General features: G+C 60.0%; 3 protein-coding genes across 6 annotated transcripts in view; all 3 read left to right on the top strand.

Moving 5' to 3' along the window:
• OAZ1 (ornithine decarboxylase antizyme 1) overlaps window positions 1-21,912 on the top strand; it is a 129,747-nt gene that overhangs the window by 41,931 nt on the left and 65,904 nt on the right.
• The window catches only part of SF3A2 (splicing factor 3a subunit 2), a 138,389-nt gene that overhangs the window by 74,200 nt on the left and 42,277 nt on the right, over window positions 1-21,912 (top strand). The gene's annotated exons all lie outside the window — the stretch shown is intronic.
• Window positions 1-21,912, top strand: part of DOT1L (DOT1 like histone lysine methyltransferase) — a 69,441-nt gene that overhangs the window by 25,284 nt on the left and 22,245 nt on the right. For all 4 annotated transcript variants that reach the window (XM_050769997.1, XM_050769993.1, XM_050769995.1 and 1 more), the window contains exons 3-10: window positions 245-319; window positions 4,054-4,117; window positions 5,659-5,887; window positions 8,400-8,494; window positions 8,898-8,960; window positions 15,377-15,432; window positions 17,991-18,070; window positions 21,547-21,615. In XM_050769997.1, coding sequence (XP_050625954.1) covers window positions 245-319; window positions 4,054-4,117; window positions 5,659-5,887; window positions 8,400-8,494; window positions 8,898-8,960; window positions 15,377-15,432; window positions 17,991-18,070; window positions 21,547-21,615 — 731 coding nt within the window. The remainder of the gene's footprint in view (window positions 1-244; window positions 320-4,053; window positions 4,118-5,658; window positions 5,888-8,399; window positions 8,495-8,897; window positions 8,961-15,376; window positions 15,433-17,990; window positions 18,071-21,546; window positions 21,616-21,912) is intronic.

The raw sequence follows: 21,912 nt of genomic DNA, 5'->3' as shown, positions 1-21,912 counted from the left end.
AATACAAAAATTAGCCGGGCGTGGTGGCAGGTGCCTGTAATCCTAGCTACTCGGGAGGCTGAGGCAGGAGAATCGCTTGAACCCGGGAGGTGGAGGTCGCAGTGAACCAAAATCACGACAGTGCACTCCAGCCTGGGAGGCAGAGGGAGACTCTGTCTCAAAAACAAACAAACAAAAAGACAAAAGACAAAACAAAACCAAAAAAACCAAACCCCTCCTGATCGTTTCTGCTGCTGTGTTTCAGATGGGTCTGTGAAGAAATCCCGGATCTCAAGCTCGCTATGGAGAATTACGTTTTAATTGACTATGACACCAAAAGGTAAGCAGAGTCCTGCCCGGCCACTCTGCTCTGAGGACAGACGTGGCTCTTGGGGAGGACAGGAGGACGCATCCTATAATTAGCTCTTCTTAGATGGTGCAAGCTGATCTGAAATTTCCTTTTAGAGTTGGCCGTGGCCACCATAAAGTTATTTTGGTAGGAAATGTTTATCAACTCTTGGCAAAGGCTGTCAGAGGCTGGACAGAATTGGAAACTCCGGTTGTGGAAAGTGGGATTGGCATGTGTGGAGTCAGCCTGCGCTAGTGATGGCTCTTTTTATAGCGGGCGGCTGACGGCCAGAAGTCCGAGTTCCTGCCTGAGGCTGCTGGGGGGGCCTGGGCGACCTCAGGCTCCTTGGCAGCTCTGCTTCGACCTCAGTTGGGTTTCGTTAGTCCCTCTGTCTCCAGCCCTGTGGCTGTTAGCAGTTTTGCCCTGGCAGCTTCTGGGTCTTGGAGGAGGGTCTTGTGGGTGGAGAGGGGCAGGGCTGTCTCTGGAATGCGTGGAAGTGTTTTGTTTTTCTTTGAGAAGGAAGACATTCCAGGCTCACGCCTGTTTCAGCTCTTGGGAGTCTGAAATCGACAGAGTAGTCCTCCGTCAAGGGCTATGCTGTCGTGAGCTTAGGTGAGCCCCTCTCCACAGAGAGTCAAGCCTAGAGGGCCCTGGCACCCTCCCGGGCTGAGCACATGGCTGCACTTTACCTGGCTCTCCGGCCTCGCTGGCATGTGGGAGGGACTCCTTTGTCTGTGGTCAGCGGTCTCAGCCTCAGTAAGCCTCGAGATCCTGTGCCCCTCCCTCAAGCCCTGCCCATTCCCTGGTCGGCACCCTGGTACCCCACAAGCAGACAAGCGCGTTGCTGGCAGGGTCCTCCGTGCCGACCCGCTGCCGTGGATTTCACGCCACCTGCCCCGCAAGTCTGGGCCTCTCGCCACCCCTCATCAGGCGTGATGGTGTGCTGGGCCCTTCCCTGGTTTAGTATAAAGGGTGTGATGCAGCGTGCAGATAAACAGCCGCATGGCAGGGTCCACAGGGAGGGCCCTGCAGGGCCCTGCACAGAGCTGTGTCTCTGTGGAGTTGGGGTGCACTCACCCCAAAGCTCTTTGCACCCTGTGCTTTTGGGTTTTCACGGAGGCTTCTTGGAGACTTGCTTGATGATTGCCTCCATCTCTCTCTAAGCTTCTTACTGCAGCTTGGGCTTTACCCTACCCGGGACCTTACAACAAAAGATGCTCCCGTCACCTAGAAGTTCCCAGCCATTGGCCGGGCGCGGTGGCTCAAGCCTGTAATCCCAGCACTTTGGGAGGCCGAGGCGGGTGGATCACGACGTCAGGAGATCGAGACTATCCTGGCTAACATGGTGAAACCCCGTCTCTACTAAAAATACAAAAAACTAGCCGGGCGTGGTGGCGGGCGCCTGTAGTCTCAGCTACTTGGGAGGCTGAGGCGGGAGAATGGCGTGAACCCGGGAGGTGGAGCTTGCAGTGAGCCGAGATCACGCCACTGCACTCCAGCCTGGGCGACACAGCGAGACTCCGTCTCAAAAAAAAAAAAAAAAAAAAGAAGTTCCCAGCCATCAGGAGCTTTATTAGGAACCGGAGGCCCCTCGGGTGGGTGGGTGTTGTTGGGCTGAGCCCTTTCGTATTAACCTGGGGCGCTTATGGCGCCTCACTTGTGTGTGGCCAGCGTCTGCCTTGGCTCTGAGCAGCGAGTGTGTCAGACGCTGTGCTCACGGCGCCCCTGCACCTGGGTGTGTGGCGTCCTTCCCCTTCGTGTGGGATGGGCTTAGCCAAGGCTGGAAGGACGTCAGGGACAGGCTGGGCAGGGGGTAATTGTTGGAGCTGGGAGGACCACCTGAGGGACCGAGCCATTAGGGCTTCAGGCCAAGGACAGCGCAGCTCCTCTGAGCACCTGCATTTGCACATCCTGCCAGGGAAGGGTCTCTTCCCGGGAGTATGCAGAGATGATTTTGGGAGGGTCTGGTTGTCAGGGTTGAAGGCGGTGAGTAGAAGTGAAAACACAGGAGGGGCCAGCACTGCTCCCCGGAGCTGCGGGGAAGGCGGGAGGCAGCAGGCTGGCTCTGTTGGGTCATCCGACCCTGGCCAGATGCTGCTCATGGACCGAGGCCCACACGGTGCCTGCTGGCCCTTCACACTCCCTGGGCTACCTCTGCCCCTGTGTCCTTTGTCCTCTGGATGATCCAGGTTCTGTGTGGCCGTGCTCCCGGGGCTGTCAGCCGGCTTTTGTTCTTGGTGTTTGCTGCTCTTAAGTTCTCTTGCTTTATTCCCTGCAGCTGCTGCTTAAGAAAAGCATGAACCTGGCCTTTGGAGCGCAGGTTTTCCTATGAGGAAGGGAAAGTGTGAACCTCGGGCACACACTGCCCAGGTGAATTCAGGGCTGCCAGGGCGAGGCAGGAAGAGCATGGGACTGGGGCTGGGGCGGGAGCAGGGGTCTGATTGCGCAGCCACGTCTCGGAGCATCTGCCAGGCTCTTGGGGTTGCCCTTGGGAGGAAGCTGCCTGCGTGCATGTGGAGGCAGCGGAGGAAGGAGGCGGAGGAAAGTCCCAGCCGCGCCCCCCCGCCCTGCACAGGTGCAGGTCTCTTCGGTGCCGGGGACTGGATCGTTCTCTGGCAGGGACTGTCCTGGACACTGCAGGTGCCGAGCAGGGTCCCTGTCTCCATCTGTTGCTTGCCTCGCCATGTTCCCGGGGTCCCCGGTGAGAGCCACTGTGTGTGACAGTGTTCACGGGACAGGTTACCCCTCCTCCTCCTGTCTCTTGGTCTGCTCTGGACACCTTCTGAGGTGGTGGGACAGACGCTGTCGTCCACATTTTGCCAGTGGTTTGGAAGATGAGCAAGTTATCCCAGGTCGAGACTGGACAGACTAGGCCAGGCAGACCCTGCAGCAGGCCTGCCCCCACCCCGGAAGCCCCTCTGAGTCTGGGCCTGGGCGTGGCCTGTGTTTCTTGTGGCTCACATGCCCCACAGACAGTGGGCGCTCCCTGGAGCACAGGTGCCCCCTGCTGCCCTGTTGGCCCTGCCCTGGATGCTGTTGGGCGCAGGCATTTAGGTAATGAAGCATTGCCCTGTCGCTAGGGCTGAGCGGGGCAGAGCTGCTGCCAGGGGACTGAGTCTCACGGTGGACCCTGCTGTGCCACGTCTGACGTGACACACTGCTGACGTGTGAGTGAGTCGGAGCTTTTGAAGGACACGTGCACAGAGCAGTGTGGGCGTGGGTGGGGCACCCTCTGTTCTGCAGTGCTCCCTCCTCCTGCACCTGCCCCGTCAGAGGCCCAGTGATCCCTGGGACCCCAGCCATTCGCCTGCCTCTGGCGATGGTGGCTATCCCCAGCCAGGGCAAGGAAGACCCTCTAAGGCCGGCCCCAGGGGTCCCTGCTGTTGGGCCGGCCTCAGTCCCCCTCGAGCCCTCTTTCTCTTCTCACGCCTCCAGCACACCTGGACCTCAGCTTTGTGTGGGGAACCTGGGCAGGTCCAGACTGCCTCAGGGCTCAGTGCTTTCCTGCACCAGACTCTCGGCCGGCCTCCTCGCCTGTGCGTCAAACCTGAAATCTCCATCAGGGTGGAACCTGAGGCTTCTGCCAGAGGGGTCTTGGCCAGCTGGCTGGTGGCTGTCCAGCCAGAGACCACACTGTGGAGCCTGCCCTGTCCGTGTGCTGTCCCCTCCCATGCATGCGGCTCGCGCTGGCCCGTGTGACCAGGGCCTTCCCTTGCCTTTTTCAGCTTCGAGAGCATGCAGAGGCTCTGCGACAAGTACAACCGCGCCATCGATAGCATCCACCAGCTGGTAGGTGGCTTGCCCCTGCCCGGGCGGTCAGTAGTAGTGCCAGGCTCCCAGACCCCTCCAGACCCCTTACGTCACCACCTTGTGGCACAGGGCTCCCCTTAGAGCCCCCAGGGATTGGAATGTGCAGGATGGGGGGGACCGTGGTCTGTGGGTGAGTGGTGTGGGGGCTGCTGAGGCTGGGCTATGTCCTCGTGGGCCACGCCAACTGCGTGCTGTGGCCATGTGCCAACGCAGAGCCATCCGTGGTTTGTGTGCTGAGGCAGGGCCCTGAGGGTTGTGGTGTCTGCACATGCCTCTGCAACCCTGGGTTTGTGACCGTGGGCCCCAGCAGAGGCAGGGTCCCTGTCCTCCCCAGGCTGTGTGAATGCCGGCCTTCCCCTCGTACCTCCCCCACACCGCCTGCCTTCATCAGGCTGGATGCTGGCCTGGGCTGCGCCCTTGGACACCCCGGTCCTGCTGTGTCTCGTGAGGCTTTCCTCACAAAGGACGGGGGACACAGCGAGCTGGGGTGTAGCAGGGAGGGGAGCGTGCTGCTTCCCATGTTCTAGAAGACGCCGGGGGCCCCTGGGGCATGAGGGCAGGGAAGCTCTTTCTTGAAGGTCTTGCTGTGGAGGGAGTCCTGCTGGGGGCGGCATGGGCTCACTCAGCCGTCCTGAGTGGGGCTGGGCTGTCCCGCCCCATGAGCCTGCCACCCTGCCCCGGCTTCCCCCTCACCACGTGCATGCAGCTCTGTGGGCCCCTGAGAACTGAGCTGGCCGGGGCGAGAGGGGACCACCTCAGCCTGCTGCAGGCGGTGGGAAGGAAGGCGGGGTTCCAGGTGGGCGAGTCAGGTGAGGTGCCGCGGGGAGGAAGGCGGGGTTCCAGGTGGGCGAGTCAGGTGAGGTGCGGCGGGAAGGAAGGCGGGGTTCTAGGTGGGCGAGTCAGGTGAGGTGCGGCGGGGAGGAAGGCGGGGTTCCAGGTGGGCGAGTCAGGTGAGGTGGGGCGGGAAGGAAGGCGGGGTTCCAGGTGGGCGAGTCAGGTGAGGTGCGGTGGGGAGGAAGGCGGGGTTCTAGGTGGTCGAGTCAGGTGAGGTGGGGTGGGGAGGAAGGCGGGGAGGAAGGCGGGGTTCCAGGTGGGCGAGTCAGGTGAGGTGCGGTGGGCTCAAGGCTCTTTCATGGGGCTCGTGGCACCTGATGGGGGTCCCTTGGTGTCGGCGCCCCGCTCTGCTGCCTCGGCCCGGAGGAGGGATGGTGGTCTCGGTGGCCTGTGTGGTCTCGGTGGTCTTGCCAGTGAGGAGAGAGGCCTGTGGTGGGAGGAGGAGCCTCCTGGGACCCCTCTGAGATGGGGCCTGTCCCTGGGGATGCTGCTTTGCTGATTGTAGGAAATGGGGCTGGGTTGGAAACTGACCTGGGAACCTGGCGGCCACCCCACAGGTGGACGAGAGGCCCTGCAGCCGGCTCCCTGCTTCTGCTGGGAAAGGCCTAGGTCTCAGGGGTGGAGGGGCTGGGCAGCCTGTAGCCGTGCGGTTTATGTGACATGGCCGGGCCACCCTCTGTCTGCAGTGGAAGGGCACCACGCAGCCCATGAAGCTGAACACGCGGCCGTCCACTGGGCTCCTGCGCCACATCCTGCAGCAGGTCTACAACCACTCAGTGACTGACCCCGAGAAGCTCAACAACTACGAGCCCTTCTCCCCTGAGGTGTACGGGGAGACCTCCTTCGACCTGGTGGCCCAGATGATCGACGAGATCAAGATGACCGACGACGACCTGTTTGTGGACTTGGGGAGCGGTGAGTGTCGCCCGCCACGCCCGGCTGCTGTGCACTTCCAGGCCACACGCTCTGTGCCTGACCCACACCTGCTTGGAGAAGAGTTTAACAGGGACTCGCGATGTTGGCGTGGACGGCGCTTCCTTTTCCCGGCCCCTCTGTCTCGTTGTGGGTCCGTTCCTTTCCCCAGCCCTGACCTTCCCCCAGAGCCCGGGGCTCTACCCAGAGAGGAGAAATCGCAGGAACCCAGTGGTTCCCAGACCAGGCCCATCCTTCCTGGTGCCCGGAGACTCTGCTTTTCCCCTGCTTCCCACCAGCGGGGGAGCTAGACCTGTGCCCCTCTGTTGCTCACTCCCAGAAGCTGCCACTCGCTAGCCTGGGCCCCAGCCCAGTCCCCACCCATGCTGCAGCCCACTGCGGTCCTTCCCTGGGCACACCTGCTCCCTTTGCAGCAGCTGGAAAGTTCCCATGCAGAGGAAAACCCCAGGTCCCTGGGCTCATGGAGGCCCTCTCGCCCTCCCTGCATCCCTGGCTTCCCTCAGTACTCCTGCGTCTGGGCCATGCCCTGCCCCTCCCAGGTTGGGGCTCAGGGTGGCCTCGGCAAGTCCCTACAGACCACCTCCCACATGCTGGCATTCTTTCGGCCTCCCCCTGCACTCAGAGTCTGACAGGCGACAGGCTCTGCTTGTGAGGCGTCGTCTCCTCTCAACCACGGTCGGGGCCCCTTGAGACCAGGCCCCAGGTGTGGGTTTCTGGCCCTGTCTTGAGCCCCGGTGTGGCCTGGCCGAGGCATAGATGAGCAGTCAGCTCAGGAGCAACCTCATCAGCCTGACTCGTTCCTGATGGGACCACCCCATCCAGGCAGGGCTGACGGGGCCACCGGCCGACAAGGGTCAGATGGCGGAGGCCCCTTCTCCACAGTGTCTACACTGTCTCTGGGCTTCTTGGACCTCGATGGACATGTGAACCTTGTGCCTGCAGGCATGCGAGCCCCACATCTGCCTCACTCCACAGTCCTGGCTTTGACGTGGGGGAGGGGCCCCGAGGGCAGGGACCAAGAGGACTTTGCACAGACCCAGTGTGGCGGCTCACGCCTGTCATCTTAGCGCTTGGAAGGCTGAGATGGGAGGATCGCTTGAGGCCAAGAGTTCAACACCAGGCTGGTCAGCGTAGCAAGACCCCATCTATATTTACTTATTTAAATTTATTTCCAAATTTTAAAAATGCATTAAAAAGAATGTATATTGGCTGGGTGTGGCGGCTCACGCCTGTAATCCCAGCACTATGGGAGGCCAAGGCGGGCGGATCTGAGCTCCTAAGGTCAGGAGTTTGAGACCAGCCTGTCCAACATGGTGAAACCTCTTCTCTACTAAAAGTACAAAAATTAACTGGGTGTGGTGGCACACGCCTGTAATCCCAGCTACTCGGGAGACTGAGGCAGGAGAATTGCTTGAACTTTGGAGGCGGAGGTTGTGGTGAGCTGAGATCACATCACTGTACTCCGGCATGGGTGACAGAGTGAGACTCCGTCTCAAAAAAAAAAAAAAAAAAAAAAAAAAGGCATATCTGGCTGGGATCAGTGGCTCCTGCCTGTAATCTTAGTGCTTTGGGAGGCTGAGGTGGGAGGATTGCTTGAGCCCAAGAGATTGAGGCTGCAGTGAGCCAGGATCTCACCACTTGCAGTCCAGCTTGGGCGACAGAATCAGACCCTGTCTCAAAAACAAAAAATTAAAAAGGCGTATATGTTTTAGATGACAGCCTAGCACTTGCCGGCCCGGCTCTGGGCCCCTGTCCCTGTGTGCTTCTCTTCCCGCTGCTGTGGTGGTAGCGGTCTGTGCCTGCTGTGGTTGTGCCGTGGTTCATTCCCTGGAGCGCAGAGCTGCCTAGCAGGGGAGGAGAGGCGGCTTGACACCCCCAGTGTGTGCTGCTGCCTCCGCCCTCCTGACGCTGGCACATCTGCAGCCCCCGTTCCCTCCTCCTCCCTTAGAGCCGGGGGTTGCTGGGTTGTGCGCTGACGCTGTGAAACCGCGGCGGCCGGGAGACTGTCCTGGCTGCAGGGGCTCCTCACTGCCTCTCCCACCCCACATCGAGTCTCAGTCCAGTCCCGCTCATGAGCCTTCCTGGGGTGCCGTGAGATTTCATCAGCCAGGTTGCTCTGTGTCTGTGTGGTGGTGATGCAGGGATAATTTGAGGTGAACGGGAGCCTTTCCAGACCTGCCAAGTCTCGGGCAGCCCTGTCTGAACAGTGAACACCACATAGGGCCTTTAGACTCAAAATGAATTCTGGGTTTCGGGGACCACCAAGTAATGTCCATGGATGACACGTTGTGATGACCATCCCCTCGTGGGGGCTCTAGTGGGGGCCTGGTCTCACCCTGAGTGACCTTGGAGCATCGGATATGTGTGGAGACTTGTGGCCTCCCCTGTGGGTCTTCATGGCTGCATCCTTGTGGCCTCTGTCTCCGAGGCTGTCATGGCCTCCCGGGTGGCATCTGAGTGCTGTGTGGTATCTGATGGATCTCTCTGATCACAGGTGTGGGCCAGGTTGTGCTCCAGGTCGCCGCTGCCACCAACTGCAAACATCACTATGGCGTCGAGAAAGCGGACATCCCGGCCAAGTATGCGGAGGTGAGCAGGTCTGGGCGCCAGGGTGTGTTGGAGGCAGGGGACCATCAGAGAAAGTGATGCCCTGGGTGCCTCCACCCCACTGCTGTGGGACTTCCGAGTCTGGGCGGCGTTCTTTCCAGGCCCAAGACGTCTTAGCTGCCTGCAGGGTGTGCCTGTGAATAGGGTGCCCGCATGCCCTCACGGCCCATCCCAGGCCGGCCCTCCAGGCCTGCCCAAGCGCTGCGTGGGCGTCTCTGAGCCTGTTTCACAGCACGTGCCACAAGTGAGGCGGGAAGTGCTCAGCTCCACCTCATGGCACAGCCCTCTGAGAAGTGGGGTGTTTTGGGTGGCCTGCCCAGGCGGGCGCATTGAGGCCCCACTGCCCTGAGAGTTTGTAATGGGCGTTTGGTTTCTTTCCTTCCAGACCATGGACCGCGAGTTCAGGAAGTGGATGAAATGGTATGGAAAAAAGCATGCAGAATACACAGTGAGTGCCATCGCTCCGCCCTGGCTCCCATCGCCGGCCCCATCCCCGCTCCCACCCTCCTCTTAGCCCCTCCTTTCTTGCCAATGTTGGCACATGGCTTTTGGCACATGGCGTGCCCCCTGGAGTCCCCTCTGGTTCTTATAGGGCTGCCTGGGCGTGGCCTCTGAGCCCGCAGCAGGTGCCTCTGTTGGCACTGTCGCTCCCATCCTCTGTGACATGGCTTCTGTCCCTCGGCAGCGTGCGGTGCACAGAGGCGGTTCAGGGAACGGGCTCGGGGCTCCACGGAGCGGAGGCCTGTGGGACAGGCTGGGTTCTGGGCTGGTTGCAGCGTCCTTGGGGTGTCATCCCTCACTGGGGACAGCCTTGTTTAGACGGGTTCCTGGTCCTCAGTGCCGTGTTCTTCATGACAAGCCGGCAACCTCGGGGTGGGCAGTGTTCTCTCCCGCCCTGTCGTGATGCGGTCTGAGGTGCTCCTCCCGTGTGCCCTGTGGATGGCGCCGCGTGTGGATGGCGCCGCGTGTGGATGGCGCTGCGTGTGGCTGTCCCTGCGGGGTGTGCACTCCCCTCGATGGCTGAGTGGCGGTGGGATGGGAGTGGGCGTGGGAAGGGGATGCTCTTTAGGGAGCAGGAAGGACGGTTTTCCTGACCCAGGTCGGGTGATTACTGGGCCACAGCTTCCAGGAGTAGCTGCCACTCCTGCATCCTCCCTGGACTCCTTCCCACCCCGTGCTAAGTCCTTAGATACCAGGCTCCACCCTGGTCCTTTCCACACAGAGGCCTGCAGAGCTGGGTCCTTCCTTGACCTGTGCTCTCCTCCTCCCAGTCCCAGCTGCCCAGGAACTCACCTGTGGTGGAGTCTGACGGCGCTTGGGGCCCATTGGCTCTGCCTCCCAGCAATGTCTCAGACCTGCGGACTCCATCCCCTCCCCGCCCTCGTGGGGTGTGGGCTCAGTGCTGGCGCAGCTGCTCCTGTGATGTGGATTGGAGGGTGGCTTGGGGTCTGGGGTGCAGGAAGGTGGGTGCTTCCTGTTCTAGACTTGGAGCCCCTGTAGTACAGAGCCCGCAGCCACTTGAGTCCTGAGAGGCCTCCCTGACAAGGCGGAAGGAGTGCTGGGCAGGGCGGTCGCCAGGTCACCACCTTGGGAGGACGATGGCGCAGGAGTCGCTAAGCTGCCCAGCAGAGCAGCTCAGGATGGAACATGGCAAGGCCAGCTCGTGATCCCAGGTGCCTGCGGCAACACGGTTCCTGGGCGGAATCTGCACGTTTGAGAAGCAACAGAAACAAGGTGTTCAGAGGTCCTGTTGTCAGTCGACTCTCACAGTTCAGAGGGACCAATGAGGGACACAGGTGGCGTACAGTTCCAGTCCCCTCCTAGGCGGTGCCCGCCCCTCACTGTCTCCTCAGCAGGGTGGGTGGAGGTGTGGCCAGGGCTGTGTACTCGCCCCTCTGTCTGGAGCTCCCTGCCGAGGCGCCCTCTGTGGGCCTGTCAGTCGGGTCCTTCCTCAGATCGCTGTGAGGCCTTGGCATTCCTGTCATTGCCACGAGTGGGCGTGCATCCTGCCTAGCACGCATCCCTGGCCCCCAGCTCAGACCTCTCCATGCTGTCCCACAGCACAGGTGAAGGCCAGAGTCAGGGTGCTGGGCCCTGATCCCTTGCCGGCTGGTTCTGCCCTGGGTGTCCTGGCTGTGGTGGTCTGAGCAGATGAACCTGAGTGGGGACACAGATGCATGGTCCAGGCAGGCCATCTTCCCCTGCGAGGCCTGACATGGGCTGCAGTGGCAGGGACACCTGAGTCAGGCAGTGTCCTTCTTTGCATCCTCAGGGAGGGAGCTGCTGGCTGGAAACTTTTGTTGTTGTTTTTTAGAGGCAGGGTGTTGCTCTGTTCTCCAGGCTGGAGTGTGGTGGTGCAATCATAGCTCATTGCAGCCGTGAACTCCTGGGCTCAAGTGATCCTCCCACCTCAGCCTCCTGAGTAGCTGGGACTGCAGGCGTGCACCACCACACCTGGCTAATTAAAAAAATAATTTGAGCAAGACACAGTGGCTCACGCCTGTAATCCCAGCATGTTGGGAGACTGAGACGGGCGGATCACCTTAGTTTAGGAGTTCAAGACCAGCCTGGCCAACATGGTGAAACCCCGTCTCTGCTAAAAATACAAAACCTGGCTGGGCATGGTGGTACGCACCTGTAATCCCAGCTACTTGAGGGGCTGAGGCAGGAGAATCACTTGAACCCAGGGGGCGGAGGCTACAGTGAGCCGAGATCGCACCCCTGCACCGAAGCCTGGGCGATAGAGCAAGACTTTGTCTCACACACACACACACACAAATTGTAGCAACGGGGTTTCACAGTGTTGGCCAGGTTGGCTTAAACTCCTGTGTTCAAGCCATCCTCCTTCCTTGACCTGCTAAAGTGCTGGGATTACAGGCGTGAGGGTGCCTGGCTGCCTCCGTGTCTTTTTGAGGCTTGACAGCCCATTTCTTTTTATTGCTGAATAGTAGTCCATAGTCTGGATGTGCCACAGTTAATTCACCCACTCGCCTGCTGAGGCCATCTGGGCTGCTTCCACAGTTCGGCAGTTATGAGCACAGCTGCAGTAAAGGTCCGTGTGCAGGTTTCTGTGTGGGTGCAGGAGCTCCACTCCTGTGGGTAGACACCAGGCAGCACGATTGCTGGATCGTCTGGAAAAACCGCCAGACTGCCTCGCAGTGAGTCTACACCATCTGCGTTACCTCCAGCGGTGAACAGGAGTTTCTGTTGCCCCATGTCTTGGCCGGCGCCTGGTGCCATGAACATCTAGGGAGGTCATTGATACTTTCTCTTCCCCTCATCTCCTGAAGCCTTGCTACAACATGAGTTCCTGGAGTTCTTACCGATTCCTTTTGGTTTTCTTTTTCTTTTTTTTTTTTTTTTGACATCAGAGTCTTGCTCTGTTGCCCAGGCTGGAGTGCAGTGGCACAAGCTCAGCTCGCTGCAACCTCCGCCTCCTGGGTTCAAGCAATTCTCCTGCCTCAGGCTCCCGAGTAGTAGGGATGACAGGCGCCCGCCACCATGCCCAGCTAATTTTTGTATTTTTAGTAGGGACGGGGTTTCACCATGTTGGTCAGGCTGGTCTCAAATTCCTGACCTCATGATCCGACTGCCTCTGCCTCCCAAAGTGCTGGGATGACAGGCGTGAGCCACCGCGCCCGGCCTCCTTGGCGTTTTCTGCACTGACACTTGTGTCGCCTGCAGACACGGAGCTTTGCCTTTGCCTTCGCAGTCCCTGTCCCTTTCCTCTCCTTTTCCTGTCCTCTTGTACTGGCCGGCGTGGGCATTTCCCATGCGATGTGAGTCATGGGGCAAGACGGTTACCCTTCCCTGCCCCGCTCTTGGTGGGCAGCTGAGCACCTGGCCATGGAGCACGGTGTTAGTGGCGGGCTTGTGTGGATGCTGTCCCTCGGGTGGAGGACGAGCCCACAGTCCTGAGTGTGCGGCACGCGTTTTTTCGGTGCTGCTTCTAGTGTCAGCGCAGTGCTGTGGTTTCCATTCCTCAGCCTGTTGCTGTGATGGGTTTCCAGTGTTGAATGTGTCCCCCTTGGTCAGCGTGCGATCCTGTTTATCCGAAGCGGTATTCTGCTGGCTGATGGGCCGCTGAGGTGTTTTCTGCCGTGGTGGGAGCTGCGGTCTGCAGTGCTTCCTTGCGGCCGCACCTGTCTGGTTTGGTCTCTGGGTGGTGCTCCCTCGGCTTCTGTTCTGCTGTGTATGACCAGGACTTGTGCACCCAGGGCTGCGGGCCCAGCTCTCCTTCCCTTTCTTGTGCTGATTGTTCCCGAATGCCCTGCCCACAGTGGAAGCTGTGTGGTGTCCTGGGCCCTGGGTCCACTTGCACTCCGGCCGGAAGTTCCCACGTGGGTTCCTGGCTGTGGCAGGAGAGCCACACAGATCCCAGCACAGAGGATGGAAGCCCTCGCCGTGGTTCCCAGCGATGGCCAGGAGGGCGCCACGGTGCCTTCCTCCGCGTGGTCTGACCGGGCTGAGCCTTGCTCAGGAGAGGGTGGCTGTCAGGTGCGGGGGCTGCCCCAGCGCTGCTCCCCCTTCTGCCTCATCTCGTCAGCGTCAGGGTCAGCACCCTGCTTCTAGGGCCTGGGTCCGCAACATGGCTGAGCAGCGTGGTGTCTCCTATGGCGCAGGCGCTCCCGGCGTGGAGCTGCGTTCGTGGTCTGAATTCCGTGCGGGTTTAGGTACTCACGGTCGGGCCAGTGGCTCCTGAGATGTGTCTGGGAGCATGATTTGGGGGGAAGGATGGCATTCCTCAGGGCTTTGGTAACGTGTCGGAAAGAACCTGGTGGTGGGGAAGGCAGGTGTCAATACCAGCCTCCGCCTCTGGCATCCGTGCTGTTTACAGCCAGCTCTGCTGCGGAGGGTGGCCAGAGAGGCTTCTCCCGACTGTCCCTCGCCCTTTCTGAGGGGAACTTCCATTCTGATGTTGGAGGAAACTCTCAGAGCAGCTCTCTGTGGCTTTGCCCGTGCTCTGCTTGGGAGGCTCCAAGTCCTCCTGCCCGGAGCGGTGTCACCAGCGAGGCTCCCAGAGACCCAGACTCCCGGTTCCTATGGGGCCGGGGTTCCAGACTCCAGAGGGAAGCAGGGTTGCACATAAACCATGGCGTTTGCAGGAACAGTTTGGCCCCAGAGCCTGCCCTGTCATGGAGCGCAGGGGACCCCAGGGTGGGTTCCCAGCCCCAGGCCTGCGATGCGAGCCCGGGTCTGCTGAGTGCTGCTCAGGACTTGGGATTTGAGTCATTTCCTGGGTGGCTTGTCCACGGGGAATGAGGGATGTTCACAGGGTCTGTCAGGTGTAGAGAGGGAGGAGACGGGTGTCGGGGCAGCCCAGCACCTGCAGAGGCTCAGGATGGCCTGTCTGCACCTCCCATCCTGCCTCCTCCCTCCTGGGAACTTCCCCTGGCCTTGGAGAGCAGAGGATATATAGCTGCTCCTGGCTGGGGCGGGCGGCCCTGCCCTCTGGATCTGCATCTGCGTGGACGGGTGGCCCTGTCCTCCGGGCCTGGAGCGGGGGTGTTCCTGTCTCTCTCGGGCTGGGTGGGTGGGCCACCCTGTTGCTTGGGGCAGCGGCTTGCTTGTGGGACCTTCTCTGCTCAGGGACTCCCCCCCATCCTGAGAGACACTCGGTGGGCACTGGGCCTGCGGCTGCTATGAAAGAAGTGTTGCGGGTCCTCCCTCGGCCCTTGGGGTGCAGGTGTGGGCTTCTTCGACCGTGACTCAGGTTGCCCTGACCCCCAACTACTCCGGCCCCCAGCATGTCTGTGGATGGGCCTGTCCCAGACATTTCACAGAAATGGGATCACACACTGCGTGGCCTTTTGTGTCTGGCGTCATCTCTCACTGAGCATGACGTCCTCAAGGTGCATCTGCGCTGTGGCCTGGGTTGGAGCCTGGCTCCTGCTCCTGGCGGGGTCCTGCTTCCGTGCGCACGGCCTTGCTGTGCTCTGTTGATCTTTCATCTAATGGACTCTTGTCTGCTTCCACCTTTTGGCTGTGGTGAGTCGTGCTGGCTTTTGGAGGCATTTGTGTCGGGCTTTTGCGTGGGTGTGTTTCTTTCTCTGGGAATGGAGGTGGTGGTGGTTTTGAAGGATTTGAAAGGCAGGGTCTCAGTTATCCAGATGCTACTGCGTTGGGCAGCTAGGTTAATAAGAGGCGTTTCCTCCTGGACGGTGCTTGGTCTTGAGGTCTGGAGGTAGACCGGCGTCGGGCTGCAGCTGGCTTTGCTGTGAGTGCGGCGTGGAGCTGGGGGACAGCGCTGCTCTTAGCTCAGCAGCGCACGGGGGCGGACACCCCCAGGGACTGGCGGCTCAGCTTCGCAGTGTGCGTGTTTCTTGCGGTTGGTGAGGGAGGGACAGAGCTCGGCACTAGGCTTTCCCGGCCTGGCCAAGTGTTGCTGCCTGCCGTGGAGAGTGCCCCCCAGCGTCCCGCCACCTCCCTCAGGCACTGCCTGGAGCCAGCATGGTGGGGACTGCAGGCCCTGCCTTGGGGCGCCCCTGCTGGCCACTTCTGGTCCTGGGAGTGGCTGCAGCCCCTGATTTTGAGCTTACATTTCTAGGAGACTGCAGCATGGCTGGCAGGTGTGTGTTGGTGTGGCTGTGGTCCCCTTGGCTGGGCCTGGCCTCCCCAAGTGGATGCTGGAGCACGAGGACCTGTCCCGGCTTCTCAGGAGGTCCTGCCTGTTCTCTGCGCGTCCCTCTCGCCTGCCCTCTGCCTGCAGTTCCCAGGGCTGCAGCCGGTGGGGCCTGGGCGTCCTCCTGCTCCTTCCCTGCAAGCAGAGCTGTGCTCATTTCATTCTTTCTTCACAGGGGCCGGGCGGGCTGGGGCTGCCAGGGAGGCTGGGGGTCCCCACTCATGCCTGTTTTCTCTTTTCAGTTGGAGAGAGGCGATTTCCTCTCAGAAGAGTGGAGGGAGCGAATCGCCAACACGAGGTATGGCCGGCATGGGGCGTGCAGGGCATGTGGGGTATATGCTCACGGGCGGGCAGTGGCCATGGCACTGGAGTCCGGGAACGGCCCCTCACTCCTGCGCTGGCTGTGTCAGGAAAGAGGCCGGTGGGGACAGGAAGGGCGCCTTTCCCTCACCCTGGGTCTCCCTCTGAGGGCGCGCAAAGCGGACATGCCCAGCAGATGTGCCCAGCAGAGCCCCTGTCAGCCCCTGCAGACCCTGCTGGCAGTGAGCCTGTTCCTGCTGCCCTATCCCCTTGACTTTCTCGCCTGGGTTCCTGGGCCTCCTCCCCGCTCAGGCTTGGTCTGGGGGTCTTCCTGTCTCCGTACATCCCTCCTGGAGTGGCTGGCACCCACACAGTGTGCACAATGGTCCCAAGCCATCTTGGCGCTGCCTGGGCTTGCCCCCTCCGCGCCGCCTCTCACCCAGGCCCAGGAGCTCAGGGCACTGTCCAGGTCCCTCCCCACTGCCACCTGTTTGTCCTAGTGGCTACCGGCTCTGTGTGGCTGGGCTGGGCCCCTGTGCTCTCCACTGCCCAGCCTGGGTGTGGCCACGGTGCTCCAGCGTCTGCCAGGGACCCTGGGGGCCCAAGGCTCTTGTGAGAGCAGCCGGCGAGGTGGGGTCAGCAGCCGGCTGGGCCCTGCTCCCCCAGTCCCGCTGTCCTCCCTGCTCCCCTTGTCCTCCCAGCATTCCTTGTCCTCACGTCCCTTGTCCTCCCTGCATTCCTCGTCTTCCCCACACTCCTCGTCCTCCCCATGCCCCTCGTCCTCCCTGCATTCCTCATTCTCCCTGCATTTCTCGTCCTCTCCATGGCCCTCGTTCTCCCTGCGTCCCTCGTCCTCGCCACGCCTCTCATCTTCCCCACACCCCTCCTTCTCTCTGCATTCCTCTTCTTCCCCATGCCCCTTGTCCTCCCCGCACCCCTTGTCCTCCCTGCCCCCTCGCTCCTGCTGTCTTCCCTGTGCTTTTCTTCCTCTCGGGTGTGCTCATGGCTTATGGTTAAGTGTCCCCCATGGAAAGGGTTTGAGGTACAAGTAGAAAATGGGGGTTTCTTTTCCCAAAAGGTTCCTAGGTTTGCTCTTCTGTGTGAACTTCTATTTGGGTTGGGGCACTGTGCCCACCGGCGGGTGTTCTGCCATCTGGAGGGCATCATGCTGACCCTGTGGTATCCCCATCCCATGGAGTGGTGGTGGGAGCACAGGGGGACCTGCAGCGGTCAGGCCGTGATTGCTGTCTTGTAACAAACTCTTAAGCCGAGAGGCCGGGCGCGGTGGCTCAAGCCTGTAATCCCAGCACTTTGGGAGGCCAAGACGGGCGGAGCACGAGGTCAGGAGATCGAAACCATCCTGGCTAACACGGTGAAACCCCGTCTCTACTAAAAAAAAAATACAAAAAACTAGCCGGGCGAGGTGGCGGGCGCCTGTAGTCCCAGCTACCCGGGAGGCTGAGGCAGGAGAATGGCATAAACACGGGAGGCGGAGCTTGCAGTGAGCCGAGATCCGGCCACTGCACTCCAGCCTGGGCAACAGAGCAAGACTCCGTCTCAAAAAAAAAAAAAAAGAAGGCGAGAGATTTCCTGGCATCCCGTTGACATCTGGGCTTGGTGCAGGCTCTCGCAGTTCCTCTCTAGGAGCTGCCAGCCTCGCTGCCTTGCTGGGTAGCCCCAGCCCTGGGCTCAGCCTGCTCTGGCTCTGGGCATAGCGTACAGATCTTGACCAGGAGGGGCTCCTCCCACAGGTTGCCCGCTGACTGTGGGGCCTCGCACTCTGGCCTCAGCCTGTTTTCCCTTTCCTGTGTCTCACCCACGATGGCGGTGGCTTTGGAGGTGGCATCATGGAGTTTGCTTCTCTGAACACCCAGTTACCCAGGTCTTTCTGGCTCATGCCGCTCAGCCACCTTGGCCACCTGAGCTCAGCCAGCCTTACGTCTAGCCTCCCTAAGTGCAGTCCTGAGTGGGGAACACAGGCGGCCCCAGGACCCTCATTTGAGGATGGTGGCCTGGGAAAGCTGTGCGGGGCCTGCATGGGAGGGAGCCTCCGGTTCCCCGCTGCTCGCCAGGGGGTCTGAAACGCTGCCAAGGGCGCCTCGCCTGGGGCCCGTTGTCTGCGGTGTCTGCGGTCTCTGCGGTGGTTGAGCGGGAGCCTCTGCTTGGTGCCCCTGTGGCAGTCCAGCCCCCTGCTGGGCCTCTGTTTTTGGCCACCTGCCTTCTTCCCTCGGCCTTTGGGTCCTTCACGGCTGCTCCTCCTGCATTGTGTGGGCTGCTCGTGAACCTTCCCAGATCACTGGACTCCAAGATTCACGATAAGGGACTTGGCCCCGAAGCCCGCCCCTCTGTTTTCGGCCCCACTCAGAAGAGGCCGCAGTTGTCTTTTCCCTGCACCTGAAACCCACGGTGTGCGCTTGGCGGTGTGGGCTTGGCCCTGGAGGTGGCGGGCGGGTGTGGGCAGGGCCTGGCACCGACAGCAGCGGTTGTTGGCTCTGCCGGGTGGCTGTGCCCGTGAGACGAGCCTTCATGGCACTGAACTGGAGTATTGTTTTGCAGTGTTATATTTGTGAATAATTTTGCCTTTGGTCCTGAGGTGGATCACCAGCTGAAGGAGCGGTTTGCAAACATGAAGGAAGGTAAGGCGCCCTCCTCACCGGTCTGTGCTGGTGTGACGTGATTGAGGAAGGGAGGCGGCCGGGAGGTCCCCGCAAGTTGTCCTGCAGAAGGCAGCTCAGACTTGGGGTCCTTAGTCCCCTGGGAGCCAGGCAATCTTCCTTCGTGCTTTTTTTTCTTTTTTTATTGAGACAGTTTTGCTCTGTCTCCCAGGCTGGAGTGCGATGGCACAATCTCTGCTCACTGCAACCTCCGGTTTCCAGGTTCAAGCGATTCTTCTGCCTCAGTCTCCCAAGTAGCTGGGACTACAGGTCCGTGCCACCATGCCCAGCTAATTTTTGTTTTTATTTTATTTTATTTATTTTTTGAGATAGAGTCTTGCTCTGTCCCCCAGGCTAGAGTGCAGTGGTGTGATCTCAGCTCACCGCAACCTCTGCCTTCTAGGTTCAAGCCATTCTCCTGCCTCAGCCTCCCAAGTAGCTGGGACTACAGGCACACGCCACCATGTCCGGTTAATTTTTGTACTCTTAGTAGAGACGGGGTTTCACCATGTTGGCCAGGCTGGCCTCGAACTCCAGACCTCTGGTGATCTGTCTGCCTCGGCCTCCCAACATTTTAGGATTACAGGCCTGACCGCCACGCCCGGCCCTGGAACCTTCTTGCGTTGAGCCTGTAGCTGATCACCCGGGGCGAGAGCGAGAGTCCCCTTTGTTCTTGACCTGAGCACATGGAACGCGGTGTCCAGAATGAGCAGGAGCGGGGCTCTCAGCTGTTTTGTTTTCTCCCTCCGGAGAAAGGTCACCAGGCCCATGCAGGGCCCTTCATGCTGTTTTCTGAACCCCAAGCCCTGGCGTAGTCTCAGGAGCGGATAACTCAACCCATCACATCAATTCCAGTCCTGCAGTTGAGGGTGGGACCCAGATCACAGCCTGTGGAGTGCCCCTTCCCCTAAACATGGAGACTGAGCGTGCCATTGTCCCCCAACCCCCGCCAGCCCCCCAGCAGGACACAGGGCAGGTTTGGGGTCTTCCTTGCGGGGATTGTGCTGCCTGCCTTCCGAGGCTCTCCACCAAGCCTTGCAGCAAGCACCACCTCTGTACTGGCGGATGTGGCTTCCAAAGCCACTGCTAGACTCGGAGACAGGTGCTCTGGAGGTACCCCTCTCCCTCCCGACTGCTTCCCACCTGTCCTCTCTAGGGAGGCCTCCAGAGGCTAGGGGAGAACCGTGGTGGGCTCTTCAGGCCTCTCAAACAAAACCCAGAGGGTCTGCAGCTGCCTTCAGCACCAATGCCCCACAACCATGGGGGTTTGGAGGGTGCTTGTGTGCATGTGTCTGTGAGTGTGTGTCTGTGTCTCTGCATGCCTGTGTCTCTTGTGTGTGTGCCTGCGTGTCTGCTTGCGTGTCTCTGTGTGCGTGTCTGTGTCTGCATGTCTGTGCCTGTGTGCATGCCTGTGTGTGCGTGCCCGTGTGCCTCCTTGTCTATATATGTGTTTGCTTGTTGTTTCTGTGTGTGCATGTAGGCCTGCGTGTCTCTGTGCATCTGTGTGCCTTGCGAGTTTATTTGATATCTGTATGTGTGTGTGTGCGTGTGGCAATGGTGTTTCTGAATTATCTTAGAACCACATGGGGACACCATGCTTCCCCGCCCAGTCGCCCCCACAGCTCAGCAGCACTCCGGGCCTCCCTGCACTCTGCGACTGCACGCAGGAAGGCAGCAGCGGCTGCAGGCAACTCCTGTCCACCCCCCGTGGTCCCCGCACCTGCTAGAACGCCTCTTCTGGCTGTTTCTCGCTAGCTTTCTCTGCACGCTCAGACGTGGTGGCTGGGTCAGGGTACTGCAGTGGTGTCTCCTGTCCAGCCCCGCCCTGTTTTGAAGGGAGTGGCCAGCAGCACTGATTCTAGGGACCCTGATGGTCCCAGACGTGCCCGTGAGCATCTGTCAACCTGGCTCTGCAGCCATTTGACTTGGCCCTGCTCATGTTTGAGGTCTTCTCGTAGGGATACTGGCCTAACCCGTGTGCCCAGCCTGGCCCCGGAACTGCCCTTCCTGCCCCTCCTGAGGGGAGTGGCGTGCAGAATGCCAGGCCTGGGCTGGCGCGGCATCCGGGAGGAGAGCTGGGATGGCGGGGTGTGCATGTGTTTAAATGGATCCATTTTGACTTTTACTTTTTTTTGTTTTTTGAGACGGAGTCTCGCTCTGTCGCCCAGGCTGGAGTGTAGTGGCACGATCTCAGCTCACTGCAAGCTCCGCCTTCTGGGTTGACGCCATTCTCCTGCCTCAGCCTCCCGAGTAGCTGGGACTACAGGCATCTGCCACCTTGCCTGGCTTATTTTTTTTTATTTTTAGTAGAGACGGGGTTTCACCGTGTTAGCCAGGATGGTCTTGATCTCCTGACCTCGTGATCTGCCCACCTCGGCCTCCCAAAGTGCTGGGATTACAGGCGTGAGCCACCGCACCTGGCCAGCGTAGTGGGTTTTGAAGAAACTGCCTTACACACGTTGGCTGGCCTTGCCTTGCCTTCCTCATTTAACAGGAAATCCTGGGAATCATACTGGACAGCGCAAGCTCCTTTCCTGGCACATCTTGCAGCAGTGGCTGCCCAGGGCTCTTCTGCAGCCGCGTCCCCCGCTGGGCTGAGTTGCTCCTCTTTTGGGAGGTTCCTGTGCAGAGCCCATTTCACGCAGGGAAGCCCTGGCTCAGGGTCTGTGAGGACTTGAGAACTTTTTTTCTTTTTTTGGGGCTGGTAGGGGGGTTGAGTCTCGCTGTATCATTCAGGCAAGGAGTATAGTAGCTGTATCTTGGCTCACTGCAACCTCCGCCTCCCAAGTTCAAGCAATTCTTCTGGCTCAGCCTCCCGATTAGCTGGGATTACAGGCATGCACTACCACACCTGGCTAATTTTTGTATTTTTTTAGTAGAGACAGGGTTTTACCCTGTTGGCCAGGCTGGTCTGGAGCTCCTGGCCTCAGGTGATCCACCTGCCTCGGCCTCTCAAAGTGCTGGGGTTACAGGCGTGAGCCACCACACCACGCCAAGAACGTTTTTTAAGAAACGTTATTTGTAGGAGGTTGGGCACGGTGGGTCACGCCTGTAATCCCAGCACTTTGGGAGGCCGAGGCAGGCGGATCACCTGAGGCCAGGAGCTGCAGACCAGCCTGGCCAGCAGGGTGAAGCCTATTCTCTACTAACAATGCAAAAATTAGCCAGGTATGGTGGTGCATACCTGTAATCCCAGCTACTCAGGAGTCTGAGGCAGGAGAATTGCTTGAACCAGGGAAGCGGAGGCCGCAGCGAGCCGAGAGGCTCTGTCGCAAAAAAAAAAAAAAAAAAGTTACTTGTAGGATAGGCTTACCCTTGGAAGGTGTAGGCAGGTGGACAGGACTCGGAGCCCAGTGTGTGTGTGTTCCGTGTCGTCGCTCCTTCTCTGTCACCTTGAGTGGTGTCTGCGCTTCTGTTTCCTCTCCCCTGTGTGGCAGTAAGCAGTGTCTGTGTTTCAGGTGGCAGAATCGTGTCCTCGAAACCCTTTGCACCTCTGAACTTCAGAATAAACAGTAGAAACTTGAGTGGTAAGAAACTCTCAGCATTGTTAATGATTCACACGGGTAATTTTAACCATCTGACATGCGCTATTCCTAAGTTCCTCCCCCTTGGCCCTGTGGAAATTGGGGCTGGATCCTTCTCTGGGGTGGGGCTGTCCTGGGCACTGCAGGGTGCTGAGCCGTGTCCCTGGCGTCCACCCGCTCCCTGCCAGGAGCACCCCTGGTCATGACAACCACACACTTCCCTAGAGAGCACTGTGTGCCCTGGGGGCAGCATCACTCCTAGGGGAGACCCTGGCTTTGAGGGGAGACATGAAGGATTTA

The sequence above is a fragment of the Macaca thibetana genome, chromosome 19 (genome assembly GCF_024542745.1).
Source record: "Macaca thibetana thibetana isolate TM-01 chromosome 19, ASM2454274v1, whole genome shotgun sequence".
NCBI lineage: Eukaryota > Metazoa > Chordata > Mammalia > Primates > Cercopithecidae > Macaca > Macaca thibetana.
This window is presented reverse-complemented; position numbering and strand designations above follow the sequence as displayed.